Source organism: Cynocephalus volans, chromosome 6 (genome assembly GCF_027409185.1).
Source record: "Cynocephalus volans isolate mCynVol1 chromosome 6, mCynVol1.pri, whole genome shotgun sequence".
Lineage (NCBI taxonomy): Eukaryota > Metazoa > Chordata > Mammalia > Dermoptera > Cynocephalidae > Cynocephalus > Cynocephalus volans.
In genome coordinates this window covers 687,674-706,325 of record NC_084465.1, presented here as the reverse complement: position 1 = coordinate 706,325, position 18,652 = coordinate 687,674, and the positions used below count along the sequence as shown (strand labels likewise).

The window sequence follows — 18,652 nt, the reverse complement described above, 5'->3', positions numbered from 1 at the left end:
TCCATCAGCTCAAATCTTTTGTTGAACTCCAGTGAATTTTACATTACACTTATTGTACTTTAAATCCCAGAATCTCTATTTAGTTCTTTCTGTAATTTATTTATATTCTCTATTTTGATGAGACCTAATTCTCAGACTTTCCTTTAGTTATTTAGACATAGTTTCCTTTACTTATTTGAACATATAATAGCTGATTTAAGGAGTTCTGCTTTAAGTCCAACATCTGGACTTCCTTAGGGACAGTTTCTACTTGACTGCTTTTTTCCCTGTGTGTGGCCCATATTTTACTGTTTCTTTGTATGTCTCATGGTTTTTTGGTTGAAAGCTGGACATTAAAAATTGTTATTTTAAGTGGCAACTCTGTAAATAAGATCTCTCCCTTTTCCCATGGGCTTTGTTGTTAGTGATGTTTGTTGTTAACTGTTGCTTTTTGTTTAGTAACTTTCTCAGATTAATTCTCTAAAAGCTGTTATTCTTTGTCATGTGCTGACTCCGGAGTCTCTGCTTCATTAGTTTATTTGGTGATTCTTTAAAGCCAGTTCGTCTCCCATGTTTTACTGAGGGGCTGTGTCTTCTGCATTCCTGTGTGCAGTTTGCAGCTCTGCCCGAGCCCTCATTTCCTGTCTGCACAGAGCCTTACTGCCAGCCAGAGGCAAGATCAGGACTCTTACAGGTCATTCCAGATCCCCAGGAGTTTTTCAGAACTCTCTCTGGATGTCTCATTCCCAGGTTTTCCTTTAAAGTGCTTTGGTCAGCCTCCTGTTTTTCCCAACTGGTGTCACTGCCTCAGGCAGCTGCAATATTAAACAATTACCACCCGCTTTTTGACAAACACCCTGGAGAAGGGGTTTTCCCAGGAGTCAGATAGTTCAAACAGTGTCAATCCTCTGGGGACAGTACTCTTTGGGAGGCAATAACCCATTCTTCACCCTCCCAGTAGCTGCTGGCTTTCACTGCTATTAAGGTTCTAAAGCTGCTCTATGGTTTTTTTCATTATATTTTCTAATAGCTATTAACATCAGCATAAAAGACATAGAGATTTGTACATTTTTTATGTACAGATCCCTTATTAAATACTTGTAATGCTAGCTCCCTTATTAAATACTTGTTATATCAAAGTTTTTCAGATTTTCTTGGGTTTTTCAGGTAAACAATTTTGTATCTGAAAACGACTTTCTCCCTGGTAAAAATTTATAAACAATCTTTTTCTTTTCATGTTGTATTTCTCAGGAGTTCCAGAATAACACTAAGTAAAGGCAAACTCCCCGGCTCTGTTTCCACTTTTATGCCTCGATTTTTTCTCAGATAATTTACTGATGGCTTTTTTTTCAATAGCATTCTGTATTATGTTCATCAGTACCTGTCTCTTCAGTCTTTACTAACAACTGTCAGTAGGTGCCTATCTTTCACTGGATGAAAACGTGCTAAAACAAAGGAATGTTATTTATGGTCTGCCAAACTTTATTCATCATTTATTCAACAAATATTTGGTTCATCAACTACATACCAAGAACAATGATAAGCCATTGGGAAAAATTTAAATAAGACATAATCTCTACCCTTGGGAGTTTACAGTCTAGGCAGGAAAGTTTTAAATAAAAGTAGGTTGTAACTAAGTTATTTGTGAAGAATGAAAGTAAGCTAAGAGAGCCTGGAACAGGGAAACTGAATCTAGATGGGGGCGTGTTGGTAAAGGACACCCAAGGAAGTCAACTTCAGGCTGAGAAGTGAAGGGAAGCAGAAGCCGGTCAGGCCAGCGTCACGGGAAGAGCAGACGTGGAGGTGCTGGGGTGGGAGGCGCAGTGTGAGGAGTCTGAGGAGCTGAGAGGGGCCACCGTGGCTGAGGGACAGTGGTGTGGGGCACAGGAGGCGGGAGTACGGCTGGGAAGGTCTCGGGGCCTGTGAGCCATGATGTGCTCCTGGTCTTCATTCAAAGGGCACTGGAAAGCAGTAGCGTGATGAGCTAAGGGCTGCTTTTGAGAGCTCTGTGGTGTGGTGAACGGGGGTGGGGAGTGGCAGGGGGGCTAAAGCCTGATCACCGGGGTCAGCTGTGCCAGGCGTGGACTTGAGAGACAGTGGCTGAAGTGGATGTAGTCTCAAGTTAGGATTTAAGGACCTGATATCTGCATATGGGGAGTGAGGCAGCGGGAGGCATCAGATACTGTCCAGGTTTCCAACTCAAGCACCGAGAGGGAGACACAGACAGACAGGAGGGAATAATGGGAGAGCTCCAAGTGAGACAGCCGACACAGGGCAGCTGGACAGACTGGCCTTGAGCTCAGAGGGAAGTCCGCACTGGTGACAGAAACTAGGACCGTGCATATGGTATTAAAAAAAACACAGATTAAAAATAAAAAGGGACCAGAGCAAAATCTGTGTTACAGACAGTAACATAGAAGGAAAACAGAGAAGGCGGCACTACAGAGGCCAAGGAAAGAAGGCACTTATGCAAAGAGAAAAGAAGTAAACAGTGCTAAATGCAGAGAGGCGGAGAGAAAGGCTACACGGTATCCACTCACATCGACTCCTGTCATCAGGAATGAATTTAAACACAAGTTCAAAGGCTCAGTCTCCCTATCATGACTTCTCAGTGCTGTGGTTATAAAGTACATTTAAAGTCTGCTTTCCCACGCATGATTATCCTTCAGAAGAGCTGTGCTCAAAACTCAGAGTCTAATAAGCTAAGATGGGAAAACAGGAGTAATATCAAATGATCTAACATCGTCGTTCTGAAAAAAAGAATCTACAAATAGCAAATACAAACAGTATACTCTATCTGCTTTTCAAACGATCTGATGCCATACTAAAAATTTCATTTCAAAAGACAAAGGAAAAACAAATCACAAATGAGCTAACATAAAATTTTATTGAATAAATACATGCATTGCCATATAAAATTAGTTGAACAAAAAGGACATTCTATAATTTAAAACCCCTCTGCTGTTCTCCATTTGCAGTGGGTGATGTAGCTAGAATTGGAGTTAATGTAGCATCCACAGAATAAATGCAAAGCTATACACACAGATCTGCATTTGGCTTAGGTTCTCGAAAAAGGGCTGCCTCCTTGATAAAGAATATCTGTAAAAGGAATTCTCATAGTACAGAATATAACTTGTGGTAAATATAGATACAGGCTTCTGTTTTAATCTGAAGCTTAAAAACACCTTCATACTTTAAGGCACAAGACAGCAACCCACACGTACAAGGTAACAGAGCAACACTTCAAATCCACCGAAGTTAATTTTCCCTCCATTGGTTTGGCGCAAAGTAGAAAAGCTGAAGTTCCCTTTTCCCAGATAAATCAATTATTAAAAACTAAAAATGAGCATTTAGAGAACAACCCAAGGGTGTTTTCCGTCACCCGCATCCTGGAGTGATAAGCGTATAGCCTGATGTGGACAACATCTGGGAGGGACCTGAGTGCCCTAGAATCATCCGTCTCCTCTCTTTCCTTCTGAAGAGACGGCGGACAGCTACTGGAGGTCTCAGACCCTGCGGGTGACAGCTCTCCCAGCACCACTGCGCAGAAGAGGGCAGTGCCTTGTGCTGCTGAACTGGCTTCCTTTGGACTTTGTATCTATAATTTATCTATTTTACCAAACTGCTTAAATAAAACATTCCATTAAGTAAAATACAAATTAAAAAGATTAAGAAAATGGGGAACAAACCCAGATGTTTATTAGGATGTTAGTAAAAATTACTACCATGATAAAATTTCAATGAGTATTTCTTCTCTTTCATAGATTATGACAGAAGCCCTTCAAAAAAGACCTAATTTTTAATAAACCTTCAAAAAATCTAATACCATGGGTAAGCAACTAGATTTGATAAGTTATTACCTGTCTTTCTCATGCTACTCACACACTATAGTTCAATGTTTTGTGTGCATATATGTTCATGTGTGTATCACCGTATTCATAAACTTCCTCTGAACAATCAATCCTGTACGCTGACATTGGAAATGGTCTATAAAGAGGCTTCCGAGTGAAGTGTTAAGTAGGAGACACTGAGATACACTGGTCTACAGACTCCACGATAAACAAACCCATGGCTCAAGTGTAAGTTACAGACTGAAACAAAACTGAAATCTGCTGGAGGGGGCGTGTGCAGAAGTAACAATGGCATCCACCACAGGCACTTTGGTATGTTTGGTCAAGTGAGTTATCCGTGAGTTGTTCAGTTCCATGAAATGAGTTAAGGTAGGTCTCCAAATCCAATTACAAAGCTATATGTTCTCCAATATATTTATACATAGTTTGAAAATGTTCACATGGTTAAGGAAGTCATTTTCATCATACAGCTTAAAATATACATTTAAAAATCTTTCTGCATATGTGTACTCTTTGTTTATAGACTTGCATAGCTCATGATGCTGCTATACAGCCTCACTTCACAAGAGGGTTTGGGGACTCTTGAGTATATACAACATGCCTTTAATAATCTAAAAAGAAAAACAGATTCCAAAATAAAAATTGTGTCACAATATCCCAATATTAAGGTCAGTCATGGAGTAAAGTGAGGAAACCCAGGAAATGATTATTTAAAACCGACAGCTGCCCTGCTGTGTGGGGTCCCTCCGGTCCTGATGGTGGATATCACAAAGCTCCTGTTCAAAGATGCTGTGTCCAACGCAGGAGGAGAGCTAGGTTCTCCTCACATTCACAGGCCAGTGAGCGAGCTGTCAGTTTTTAATGCCATAACCTATCTACTCTTCCTGATCTCTCCAGCAACCTCTGTAATGACAACGTGCACCTTTTTTTCTTTACAGGCTGGAGAAGCACTGACAATTGACAAAGCTCATGACCGAGTACTATACCACAGCTTAACTGCTAAAGTCTGTTCCTATATTTCAGGAAAAGTATGACACATGTATCTGTGCACTCTTGCATGAATAAGTTACAACAAGCAATTAAAAATAAACTTAAGACATTTCATTTTTATGCAAGAAATTTCAGATTAGTATACAGTGATTTATGAATCATGATAATTCTCTTAATATTTTATATGACTCAGTTATAAAACACTTCTCCTCATAAGCCCTTCAACTAACTTCTCAATAATATATCTTTGTACCTATGAAAATGTTAATATTTTGAATACTTCTTTTTATCACTTATGGGCAGAAATATACTAACATTTAATAATCTTTCAGTTTTTCTTTTTAAAAAGAAAACACAAAATAGATCACTGAGAACTTTTTGCTGCAAAGATGAAAATGATTATTTGTCACAAGAATTTAATAAGTTTTAGAAGAAAATACATATTTCCTTGATCCATTTTCTTCTCAATTCAAACCAGTATGTAGAGATTATAAAAAATAGAGTCTATTTACATGGCATAGTGCAGCTCAGTGATATATAAAACAAGGCAATAATAAAGCACGTACATATATCTGCTTCCTAGCAGATACGACTGACAGAGTTTTACATACATAATAATTAACTACTATCCTACCGCACGTTGTAATAACTGGTGAAATACTAGAGGAAATTCAACATACAAAATTTAACAATAATATTGGCCAAATTTGCCTAAAATGGCAACAGTTTTATAAAACTTAATAAGGTATGTATAACTAAAAATACATGAAATTATAAAAATAACATTGGTTCGTCTGTGAGGGGATGTGTGCGAGGAGAGGTGGGGAAGAGACACTGAGCAGGCTGCCTCACGCCAGTGTGGCTACGTCATCACCTGTGGCCTCGCCCCGTCTTCCGTGAGGTCATACCTGAGGAAGCACAGGAGGAAGCAAAAAACACGGGGTCAAGTCTGGAAAGTGTTACCAGATACAAGTTGGGGTTCTCAATTTGTAGGAGGGACACTCACCACTGGGTCCAGCCTTTGGCAAGTTCTTCAGATGCCAGAGTAACCAATACCTGTACATTAAAAAATGAATATTCTGTTAAAGTAGGTGAAGGTAATTCCTTTCAGATCTCACATTACTTCTTCCAGTCTCTCTAATCTTCTCCTGTCTTGATCCAGCAATATGGAACTCTCCTCTTTTTTCCATCTTTTTTACCCTTATGATTCACCTGTAAACTATACGGTTGATTATATCCAAGACATCCTTCTCGTATCCAATAATCTTAAAATTAAGTTGTTATGAAACATCAATGGAGACAATTTATAGGGATATCGGCTAATATGCTATTAACAGCAGCACAGCTGTTGTGGATGGATTATCTCTACTGCTGCTGCTGACCAAAGTGATATCTACAATTCAAAACTACTCTTCCCCAACTTAACCTTTTGTGCATTATTAAAGAATATACTGCACAATCTTATACAAAAGTTAAATGTGAATATGGACAAAGATTAGAAAAAATTCAGAGAAATAAAGCCAATGGCTTGAAAAAGAACAGTGTGATTAGTTGGGGAGGTGAAATTTTAAGAGAATATTTTCCTTTGATTTTTCCTTCTATGTGATACTTGAACAAAAATTTAAAAACTTAAAAGTCAACTTTTCTTCAGCTAAAAGTCATGGTATTAGTTTCACTAATAAGCCAATAACACGAATAAATAAAAACAATGAAAATAAAATACTTTCAGAATGTACCAGTGTCTCAGCCCACTATCTTATAAACAAGCATTAATCACAGAGTAAGTCCTCCCTGTATCACTTACATAGGTATAGTCTAAAAAACAGCACTTTAGGTAAGTCTTTAATTTTTACAAAGCATAGGAATCAATTGAGGCTTTTTTTTTTAAGCTCACCTTGCCAAGAAGCCCTTTGTCTTTGGACAGGAAGCCACCACTGTTCTTCACTGCTACGTCCAGCGTTCTCCTCTGCACTTCCGGTAATGAAACACTAAAGTCAAAGCTGAAATGGGAAAAGAGGACCTTTGTTAACTTCCTCCATAATTTTGCTGTATCTTCTTATAAATAAAAATGGTATTTCTGCTTATGAGATCATTCCAAATGTTATGTTTGTTTTTTTATTATAAAATTGAATTCTTCTACCAAACTTTTTTTTTATCCTAAAAGATGACCGGTAGGGGGATCTTAACCCTTGACTTGTGTTGTCAGCACGGCGCTCTCCCAAGTGAGCTAACCAGCCATCCCTATATAGGATCTGAACCTGTGGCCTTGGTGTTATCAGCACCACACTCTCCCAAGTGAGCCACGGGCCGGCCCTCCTACCAAACATTTTGATGAAGACTCAAGGAAAGTATTTTTCTTTATTTCCTGAACATAAGAGAGTATCCTGGCATCCTAAAATATGTCTGGGTCCACTGTTCATTACTCCCTCACATATGGGTGGGGAATGTTCTTTGAACATATATATCTGCCTCTTCACGGGCATTAAAATATGGGATAATGTGTGACGAAATACTCAATTCCTGAGTATTTCACTCACCCAGGCTTTATAATCACTCTTGTGTAGTCTTTAGGACCTATTCCTATTATCTCCAATAAAAAATATTATGATGTGATAGGAGCTTCACAGAATTTTTTAAGAAGTCCCCAAAGCACTTTAAAAAAAAAAAAGGGAACCAGTAAGGGGATCTTAACCCTTGGCTTGGTGTTGTCAGCACCACGCTCACCCAGTGAGCGAACCAGCAATCCCTATATGGAATCTGAACCTGTGGCTGTGGTGTTATCAGCACCGCACTCTCCCGAGTGAGTCACAGGCCGGCCTTCCCCAAAGCACTTCTAATGACTTAAGTCAGATGTTGCAAACTAAAATGCCTACCAGGTACTGACTCCTGGTCCCATTGTGAAACCAGCATATGTCCTTTTGGAGGGGTAGCCTGTTCAGAAACCCAAACCAGCATGTAGAGTCTCCCAAATCTTCAAATGCAGCTAAATAAGAACATTTTGTCAAATAAAACATACCCACATCAGAATGTGGTACGTGCCTGGAAGTTTCTGACTTCTGGTTTAAATAAGGTTACCGGTATGAAAATAAACAAGCCGTATCTTTAAATATGGAATGTAAACTGAATTAACAGATATTGACACCATTCAACTTTATTATTTCCCCAAATGCTAGTGGTTTTTAAGCCACTAGGGACTATAATGTAAGATACCAAATGTGTACAGATTGGCGGCTCTTTAAGTGTGGTCTGAGGACCCCAAGACGGTCCTGAGACCCTCTCAAGGTCACATGAGACTGAGCACAGCAGATTCCAGCACCTACTAAGCGAGACCACTGAAGGAGTGTGTAAACCTGTGGAACAGTAACACCATTCTTCTACTTTTTTTTATTGTTTTGAAAAATAGTTTTTTTCATAAAAATATGTTATATTTTAAGATGTTATGGGCGTATTATTGTTATTTTAAAATAAATAAAAAAATATAAGTACCTTTAAATTCCCAGTTTTAATTTATAACACAGTAAGTATCAATAGATATAATCCCCCAAAATGAAGTTCTTCAGGGTCACCAATAATTTGATCTTTCATCACTAGTCTCCCTGTGCAGTGTTTGGATTGATCACGTTCAGCACTTCTACATGACGTTCAACATGCCTGTCTATTTTAACAAGTGCACGTCTGCTAAGCTCTGGTGCAGTTTTTCACTTGCACTCCTCGACAGCGCACCGATTTACCTGCACTCATCATTTAAGGCACTGCGCAGACTTTTCTCAGTTTGTTACTTCAACCAGGCAGTCTACTCTCAGTTGAACAAAATGCCGTACCTTTGATCGAACACTGGATTTAATGTCTTCTTTGACACATGTGTTTTCCTCCTTCCTGACCTCCTCTTATCTGGTAATAAATACATGCGGACATATGGATCGGAGCCGTCTTCAGAGAAGGCAATGAGATTTCTTAGAACACAAACCAGAGAAGAGATATTAGAATTTGGAAAATGAGAATTAGCATCACATTCAAATTTACTTTATCAAGTTTTGATTTTATATTTATCTAAAAACCAAGAAAAAACAAGGAGCAATGGATGCCAAACACAGCACAGCGTGGTTTCGCCCTCACTCCACACACATGGTGGCGTCTTTCCAAGACTTCTCTTTTAGCAGCTTTGCCAGAGGCAAATTTTGCTTCCATTTCTTGAGCCCAGAGGTTGAGGGGCATTCTAAGCCCTTGCTCTCTGCTTCTAACATAAAAACTACTGCTTTATCTTTCCACAGTACTTCTACTGTGTTCTACCAATAAGAAACATGATCAGCTTTAGGGCCACGGAACCAGCCTCCCAAGAGACGAAGCGGCCATGCTGCTGCCTCTGCAGGGCCTGCTCAGACCATGTCCCTCCATCCTCCAACCAACCATACCCTTCACAGACAAGGGCTCACCTCCTCCAGGAAGTCCACACCATTCTCCTCACATGACAACTGGTACGATTCAGACGCTGTCTAGTATTTGGTTATATACAACCACTTCAACTCCTTCACTTACTGACTGCCCTGAAAATCTACTTAGGGTACTATTTTGTTAAGACTCCTCTAAAATAGTCTTCTTTTATTGTGTCTCCCATAGTAACTACCTTAGTAGTAAGAGTATTGAAGGTGCTCAATAATTACATTAAACTGAACTCTACATTTATATAATCTGATTTCCAAATGTCACAGCTTTTTATAAGTTCCATATTTATATCACATTTTAAACTATACTAAGACAGACAAAATCACATACGAAGAAAATAATTAGTAGGCCCACACCATCAGTCATTAATCAAATCCTAATAAAAGGAATACCGTTATCTCACTTCATATTTACTAAATTAGTATACTGCACAAGTTAACATAAATTTTACCTGACTGTGGGGGAGAGAAGGTACACCTGCACGCTTAGGGTGCCGATGTCAATTGCTAAACTCTTTTTTGAAAGACTATGGCAATAATGAGCCTATAAACTTTTTGGATCTTTTGAATTGATAAAACCACTCCTGGAAATTTAATCCTAAAAAATACTTCAATAAAGAAAAGATATGCTCATTATCATGTTACATGTATTACAGACAACCTAAGCATTCAACAGGAGGGAATGTTACATAAATTACAGTGCAGCAGTTCAAAGCGTTATTATAAAGCAACTAAATGGTTATGACTACAACAGAAAAAAATGATGTTATGAACAAAAAAAGGAATGAACAATTATATACTAGGATAACAAACACTGTAGAAATACAGGCCTGTAGAGAAAGACTAGAATGTAATACAAAATATGAATGAACACACATATGTATAGGTGTGTCTACATGGATGTGTGCATGTGTGTGAGGGTTTGAGATTACAGGTGCTTTCCTCAAAATTGTCTTTCATGTTGCTGCATTTTGTTTGCTATCAATCACTGAAACAAGTCGTCCTGGGTTTTTAAATTCCCTGTTAGGGTGTTCTCACTAGTCTCTTGGGGGATCCTGGCCAGCTTTTCTTTCCCAAACACCTTGAAGCTTTTTTATACACATTTCCATATGTTCCAAAAAACCTAACAATTACATATTAATAAAAGCAAAACTGCTCTTCAGTTTCCTTGCATTTCTGCTGAGGGAGGAGTGGTGAGCTAAAGTAAATCACAAATAAGAGAGAGACGCTATCCTCAGCCCTCTACTCGCAAAGTGCCACACGATAAAACCAACTGCCCTAAATACAAAAGAAAGAACATTTCACATGTAGAAAACACACCAACTTTATCCCTTCAATATACATATTCACTGAGAAGAGAGTATCTTCATATTCTGTACAGTACTAAAAGAACCTGAACAGTTAATAAATACTGACACTCTTTACCAGTACCATTTATAGTAGGTTTAATTGCTTTGTTCTTTAAAAAATGCAACACAAATTGATCTGTTTGGTAACTGTAGAGGCAGGTGCTTTTTTGGGCAGCTGTGTGATGCTGGGATGTGAACCCTTGACACCTTGGTGTTATGGCACCACGCTCTAACCAACTGAAACAACTGAGCCGACTGACCAGCCCGAGGCAGGTGCTTCTGTTGCCCCATTCCATGCCTCCACTCAGCAGCAACAGCAGAGGGAATGCTGCTGCAGCCTAGGCCTGCTCACCTGCAGGAGTCAACAGCAGAGGGAATGCTGCCGCAGCCTAGGCCTGCTCACCTGCAGGAGTCAACAGCAGAGGGAATGCTGCCGCAGCCTAGGCCTGCTCACCTGCAGGAGTCAACAGCAGAGGGAATGCTGTCGCAGCCTAGGCCTGCTCACCTGCAGGAGTCAAGAGCACAGGGAACAGCCTAGGCCTGCTCACCTGCAGGAGTGCACGACCACGATGAGCTTGTTTCTCTGCGAGCTATGCCGGATCGTCAGCTGGATCTGCCCCAAGGGAGACTGTCCCAGGGTCGTCCCGCTGCGGGAAACAAAGCAAAAACATACCAGTTCTCCTCAGACTCAAAAAGCGTTGTGGTTCATAGGTACAATGCACACAGTAAGATAATTTCCATTCATTTAGACAAAAAGGAATCTTATTACCCAAGAACGTAAACATAATTTGAAACTTCTGAGTATAAATCAACCAGCTGAATTTATATTTCACTTGAGAGTTCAAAATAACTTAATTATTCAAAACTGACACTTTTTCATTTGGAGCCCAAGGTGAAAATGAGACGCAGAAGTCTCCTTATTATTACAAATCAATTCTATGGTCTTTGCTAAGCAGTGTCTAGCTTGCAACTACCCAAAACCACATGTCCTTTCTGAAAATCTCACGAGTCACTTGCTCTGCTTTCCTGGGATGAGACTGCAACACTCCTTCCTTCAGTCTCCCTCTGCTCAAGGCTGAAGCACAGATTCCCAAGACAACAGCAGTTCTCGTGAGTGTTCCCCATGGTCATTTGGGCTACTCTCCAAATTTATCTCCTGAGAAAAAGTGGTTCCTTGTTTAAAATTTTGTTTCTTTTTGGAGCAAGAGAGAAGAAAGGAACTGATTTCTTTTTTCCAAAAATAATGGACCTCAGAAAGTACGGAGGAAAAAAGTGAGTGTGGGTCAGGGCAGGGTCTCACAGACATGGGCCACGCAAACTGCAATCCGTGTGCGCTCTTCTAACCACTCGGGAGCAAGCATGTTTCCAACTTTGCCTCCATTTCTTTCACTATCTTCCTATTACTCAACAAGCGTCTTATAATACCATATAGAAAGAACCATTTCAAAGGTCAGTTTTACTCCTTCCACTGAGAAGAAAGGTTAGCATCTGAAGCTTGTGGTAACTACAGACTGTTTTTTCCTCCTTATCTAAAGAAACCACTAACACATCTATGAGTCATGGGGCTTGCATAAGAAGTCAACACAAACATCCAAAGACAAACAAAAAGGGAATGGATAGTAGGAATGGGATGTCGGGCAAACATGAAAGAACAGGACCTATTCTTACGCAACAAAGAGAAGCCAAACCTTCTGCCAAACCTCGCAAGTCACCACAGGATGATTCGGAGGCCGAAGTTGCAGAGTCTGCCTTTCTGGAATGAGGTGAGCACACCGAAGATGCATAGCCCTAAGCCTCTGGCCTCTCCTATTCGTGAAACCCACTACTCCATATTTTCTAATCTTTAAATGAGAGAGTCCTAGAAAGCGGCATGTTTTATTTTAAAAGTCAAAGACTCAGTAAGCAACACAGCCCAAAGTTCTTCTAGCTCACTTAAGATCGCGCCTCTCGCCCTGCAGTAAGTGGCACACGCATTCTGATTGTGTCAGACAACACAGTGAGCATTTAGTTACTTTTCAAGCTGTCTCAGCCTTTGCCGCAGCTCCTGGGTGGCGATGGGCAGTGATATGTCGGATGCGATGCTAGGGGTGGGCTCCTTGACAGAGATGTGGCTCGGGGAGGCCAGGAGGCTGGAGGAGCTTTTGCCCAGGTCCCGCGGGCCCTGAGGGCTAGCGTCAGTGGGCTGGGTTTTCTCTTCTACACCATGCTTATCCCTGTCCCCAATGATAGGTGTGGACGGAGCTGTGTTGCTGCCACCAGTGCCAGGAGATGCAGACATCTGAGATTTGACAGATGTTTTCCTCCCTTCTTTGGAAACAGAGGGTCGTTTTACTTGAGCTGAATGTTGGTGGTCTGGAGGCCTTTCCTGCTTTTCGAGATGGAGTACCTAGAGGTGGAAATAAACATAAAAATTACAGTCAGTGGTACTGGTAACACTCTGATACTTGAACAGCTTTAGATGTACTCATCTGCAAATGTTTCTTTAAAACTTGGCTCAAGAATCTTTAAAAAATACAGTCTATATATTCAGTTACTCAGTTACTCAAATAATACCATATTACAAAAAACTTAGAAAAGAAAAAAGTTAAAGTCATCAAAATATCATTTCTGCAATACAAACGCCATTTCTGTGTATTCCTCTCGTCTCTCCCATGTACATGTATTTCTACACAATTCTCACCGGAAAAGCCCACTGAGTCACATACCCTCACAGAATAAACCCCTTATTCTACACAGGCAGTGTCCACCAGGAACCACAGAGAAAGGAAAAAACCCAAAAACATTCCACAGAGCACAGTGTATACTGAATAAACCCTCCACTCTGGGGTTACTCTGATGGCCAGCAGATTTTTCCTTCTTTTATAAAATAAAGTTGCAGTAAACATCCTTATGTTCATGGCCTCCCCACACTTTGTATTATTACCAAAAGTCAGATTTCTGGGAAAAGGGCCACTGATCCAAGGGACCCTAGGATTAATGGCTTGGGGATACTGCGGTCCTTTCTGGAAAGGCTGGACCGATACCCAGAGCCTTGTTAGGTGCAGGGAGACCATTTCCACCGCACCCTCAACAAACTAAATCTGTTTTATTTATTTATTTTTCCTTAAAGTTGGGTCTTTATTTTAATTTGCATTTTTTTGATTAGTGAGTTTTAGCATTTTCCCATATTTGTGCCAGTTTTATCTTCAACATTTCTGTAGGTATTTACAAATAAATCATGGTCTATTTTGGACAAAACAAAGCATTTTTGGACAAAAAAAGGTATTTTTCTCTGTAAGTTCTATCTTCTTGTAAAGTTTTATTAAATTATTTCCCCTGAATAACCTTTGAAAACTTAACCTTAGAAGAAAACTTGTTGATACAGATAGTAATACTTTCTGAGCCAAAGGATTAAAAAATGGTTGGCTGGGTTCATGTGAAAGCATAATGAATAATTTTGGGCCTGCTCAAGCAAGATGGAATTATTACTTTTGTTATGCATCCGAGTGCAAACCCTAACTGCCTCTACCTGAGCTCCTCTAACATTTGGTAAGTTCCACTCTTCTCCAGCAGCACTGTCCCACCATACCCGGCACTAAGGCTGTCACTGTCTTCATATCATCTGCCCCTTATGCCCATGAAGCATCTACCCTTTCAGGACCTAGCCATTAGCATCCCTGCCAGTAACCCATTTCTTCCCATCCACGACTGTATCTGTTGCAAAAGACTGCACAATACCCTGAGGGCAAGCTTCATTTTTATTGTGCTGTTTGGACCCGAGTTACTGAGGTGGAATCGCTGATTCAAGGTCATGTCGTCACTTGTGAGCAACTGACTGAGGGGGATCTTCAGGTTCCCCAGACAACACTGATGCTGTTCATCTTTGACCTGTAAAACATAGGACGGAAAACACACTCACTCCAAGGAAAAAGGTTGCAGAAACTACAGAAAATGTAGAAACGGCCACCAAATTAGTCTTTAAAAAGCATATTTAAAAAAACCCCAAAACCATATTTCAGCCATATTCTTTTAAGCAGTGTTTCCATAAATGATTAATACAGTATGACCTTAAAGGAAGACACAAAACACTGTAACAAGCTAAGTACCTCTGACATATGTATCTGTCATTTGCTCATTACAAAATTATAATGAGCACAATAAAAAACAAGTTATTTTTCTTAAAGTTATGTTTTATGAATTTGTTATGAGAACCTTGAGTTAAGACCCAATAGTCTACACAAATCTGAAGAGGAGAAAGAAATGTCTTTTAATCCCTGTGAAAATAGTGGCAATATGCATGTGTAGTGATGTGTAAAGTTTCTACTGGTTACACTTATTTATGAAGAAAATACATTTCTAAGTATCTTTTAAGCCTCCTCTACTCAAAATCTGCATGGTTGTTTTGAAAATTTACAACATCTGCTTCACATGCATTGGTAATTTCTTTACGCTGAATAAAAATCTTCAGCATTACCTCTGTAACAGGGACTATTCCCATTAGACTGTTGCAATACAAAACAGTTTAATCAAATAGAGTAAGGACTCTGGAGGTTTCATAGCCTGTGTGAAAACAGAGCAGTTAACACGTAACCTACACAGGAAAACCTAAAGCCCAACTGTTTCTTTTTAAGCTATAATCACAAAAGCATTTTAAAATGAAATAAGTATTACAACGTTTACCAAACCTTAAAAGTTGTTTTTTTTTAAATCCTAGATCGAATAGGAATATTGCAATTGATGAAGGAAAAATTAGCTAGACAAAATACAAATCATTTTGTATAAAACAAATGTAAACATATAAAACAGCAAACAGAGTCATGAAACAGGGCTGGGCATGCCTGAGCAGTGACCAAGGCTCCCTCTCAGTCCCAGCTGCTTACAGCCCTGCTCCGTTCATGTAGGTTCGAGATGCACATGGCAAAAACGAAGACTGAGAGGACAAAACAGAAAAATTCACAAGTACAGTCAGAGATTTAAACACCACACTCTGAATACCCGACATAAAAAGTAGCCAGGAAGTTAACAGTAAGGATGCAGAGCACCTGAGCAATGCTACCCACCACTCTGATCTGCCGACGTCCACAGAATACTCCCCAGCAACGGAGAGGCCCCTGCTCTTCTCAGATGCACATGAGGCGCACACTGAGATGGACAATACTCTGGGCCACAAAACTCTCGTCTCAAATGCAGAAGCACCCAAGTCACACAAAGAGTGTACTCTGACCACTACAGAATGAAATTATGCTCAATAATGCAGAGACCTAGAGAAATCCCCAAATGTTCAGAAACTAAATAACACATACCTTTAAATAAATAACCCATGGGTCAAAGAAAGAAACCCGGAGGGGAATTATCAAAAGGAATGAGAACGAAACCACAACTTGCCAAAGTGTGGGAGATGTAGCTAAAGTAGAACTTAAAGAGAAATACGTCAGACTAAATGCCTATATGATAAAAGAAGAAAGGTTTCAAACCAAGCTTCCACTTTAAGAAACCAGGAAAAGAGAAGCAAATGAAACCCAAAGTAAGTAGAAGAAATGAAATAATGATCACAGCCAAAACCAACGGCACAATAGAGAGAAAAGTAATAATGATCATAAATAATTAATATTTATTATTATTATATAATTATTATTGTATATTATTAATATATTGATTATTATATATTATTATTAATATATTCATATTAATATATATTAATAGTAATAATAATAATGAAACCAAAAGCTGGCTTTCTGGGAAAATAAAATCGATAATCCTCTTGCAGACTGATCACGAAGAAAAAAGAGAAAAGACAAAAATTACCAATATCAGGAATGAAAGATGTGCCATCTCAATTGGATATTAAAAGAACATTAAAGGTATATTATAAATAACCTCATACACCAAAATGTTTCAAGAATTTAGGTGAAATGATCAAATCCCTTAAAAGGCATAAATACCAAAAATCAGCAGGAAGAAATAGACAAGCTGGATAGATCTAAACCTACTGATGGAATTGAATTTGTACCTAAACACCTCACACAAAAAACTGCAGGCTTGAATGGCTTCACTGGTGAATTCTACCAAATACGTGACAGGGGAAAAAACATCAATTTTACATAAGCTCTTTCAGAAAATCGGAGAGAAGAGAATACTCCCCAACTCATTCATGAGGCCAGCCAACACCCTGATACCAAACTAGGAAAAGATATTATAAGAAAGCAAAATTACCGATCAGTATCCTTCATGATAAAGATGCAAAAATTTTTAACAAAACTTAAGTTGAATTAACAATAGAATAGTACAATGAATGCTACATCACGACCAGTCAGGCTTATCCCGGGATAAAGGTTTGCTTGTAAGGTTTTCAAATATTAAACCTTGAAATGCAAATAAAGGTTTGCAAAGTTTGTTTAACATTTGAAAATCAATGTGTATTTCACCATATTTACAGACTTAAAAAAAGAAAAACCATATGATCATCTCAACAGATGTAAAAAAGCCTTTAACGAAATTCAATATCCACTCATGATAAAAACTCTCAGCAAACTAGTAGTAGGAGTAGAAGGAAACTTTCTCATCCAGATAAAAGGCATCTAATACTTCCAATCAACATCAGACTCAATGGTGAGATACATAAGGCTGGGGAGGAGGCCAGGTGTCCACTCACACCACTTCTGCATACTGTCAGAGGTCCTAAGCAGGACACTAAGGCAAGAAGAGGAAGTAAAGGCATCAGATTGGAAACAAAGAGGTAGAAGTGTCATTATTAGCAGATAACATGATTGTCCATCTATGAAATCCTAAGGGACCTATATCAAAGCTATTAGAACTAATAAGCAAGGTTAGCAGGGTTGTAAGAGGATATCGACATACAAAAATCCATTTAAAAAAATCAAAAATTGAAAATTAAAAAAAAAATACCGTTTACAGTAACATCAAAAAGTATGAAATATTTAGGAATAAGTTTGATAAAAATGTACAAGATCTGTTCTGTATGTTAACAACTACAAAACACTCCTGAGAGAAATTAAAGAATACCTATATAAATAAAGTGATACAATGTTTCTATGGATTGTAAGATTCAGTATTGTAGGAATGTCAATTCTACACACTTGATCTATAGTTTCAGTGCAATTCCTATCAAAATTGCAGCAGGTTTTCTGTAGAAATTGGCAAGCTGACATGAAAATTCATATGGAAATGCAGACTTAGAACAGCCAAAACAATTCTAAAAATAAAGTTTGAGGGTTTATATTATTTGATTTTAAGATTTACTTATAAAGCACCATAATAAAGACAGACATATAGAACAATGGAACAGAAGGGAATTCCAGAAACAGACCCACACACACATGGCCACACGACTGAATTTCCACAAAGTTGCCAAGCTAATTAAGTAGGGCAAAGAATAATCTTTCAACAAAAACTGCCGAATGATTGTGCAGCCACTTATAAAAACTGAACCATGACCCTTACCTCATACTGTAAATAAAAATTAACTCAATGCAGTTCATAGACCTAAATGTAGAGTTAGAAAGACTTGCATAAAACCTCCAGAAAATAGAGAAAAACAATTTTTAGTAACCCGAGATTTGACAAATATTTTTTAAACAGGACACAAAGAATATAAACTGAAAAGAAAAAGGGTGATAAATTGAACTTCATCAAACTTTAAAACTTCTGTTCTTTTAAAGACAGTTTTGAACATGAAAAATCAAGCCCTAGATTGAGAGAAAATACCTGCAAAACATGTATCCAAAAAGCACTTGTTTCAAAACTCCTTACAAGTCAGTATTAAGAAGACAAATAACCTAATTAAAAAAATGGGCAAAGGAACTGAACAGACATCTCCCCACAGAAGATGTACAGATGTAAAATAAACACATAAGAAGACACCAAGCACCATTAGTAACCACATTGAAACCATCATGAGACACTACCACCTACTCACTGACAATGCAGTGCTGGCAAAATGTGGAGAAGTGCGACTCCTGTACACTGCTGCTGGGAGTGTAGAACGGCATGAGCCCTTTGGAAAACAATTTGGCAGTTTATTAAGAAGTTAACCATGCACGTT

General features: G+C 38.8%; 1 protein-coding gene across 2 annotated transcripts in view; it reads right to left on the bottom strand.

Annotated features, from left to right (window-relative positions):
- Positions 1 to 2,847: 2,847 nt before the first annotated feature.
- ESYT2 (extended synaptotagmin 2) overlaps positions 2,848 to 18,652 on the bottom strand; it is a 92,453-nt gene continuing 76,648 nt past the window's right edge. For both annotated transcript variants that reach the window (XM_063099500.1, XM_063099501.1), the window contains 7 exons: positions 14,329 to 14,478; positions 12,624 to 12,997; positions 11,160 to 11,258; positions 8,642 to 8,773; positions 6,715 to 6,820; positions 5,827 to 5,876; positions 2,848 to 5,728 (listed from right to left, as the gene is read on the bottom strand). In XM_063099500.1, the coding sequence (XP_062955570.1) occupies positions 5,683 to 5,728; positions 5,827 to 5,876; positions 6,715 to 6,820; positions 8,642 to 8,773; positions 11,160 to 11,258; positions 12,624 to 12,997; positions 14,329 to 14,478 (957 nt within the window). In that variant the 3' untranslated portion in view covers positions 2,848 to 5,682. The remainder of the gene's footprint in view (positions 5,729 to 5,826; positions 5,877 to 6,714; positions 6,821 to 8,641; positions 8,774 to 11,159; positions 11,259 to 12,623; positions 12,998 to 14,328; positions 14,479 to 18,652) is intronic.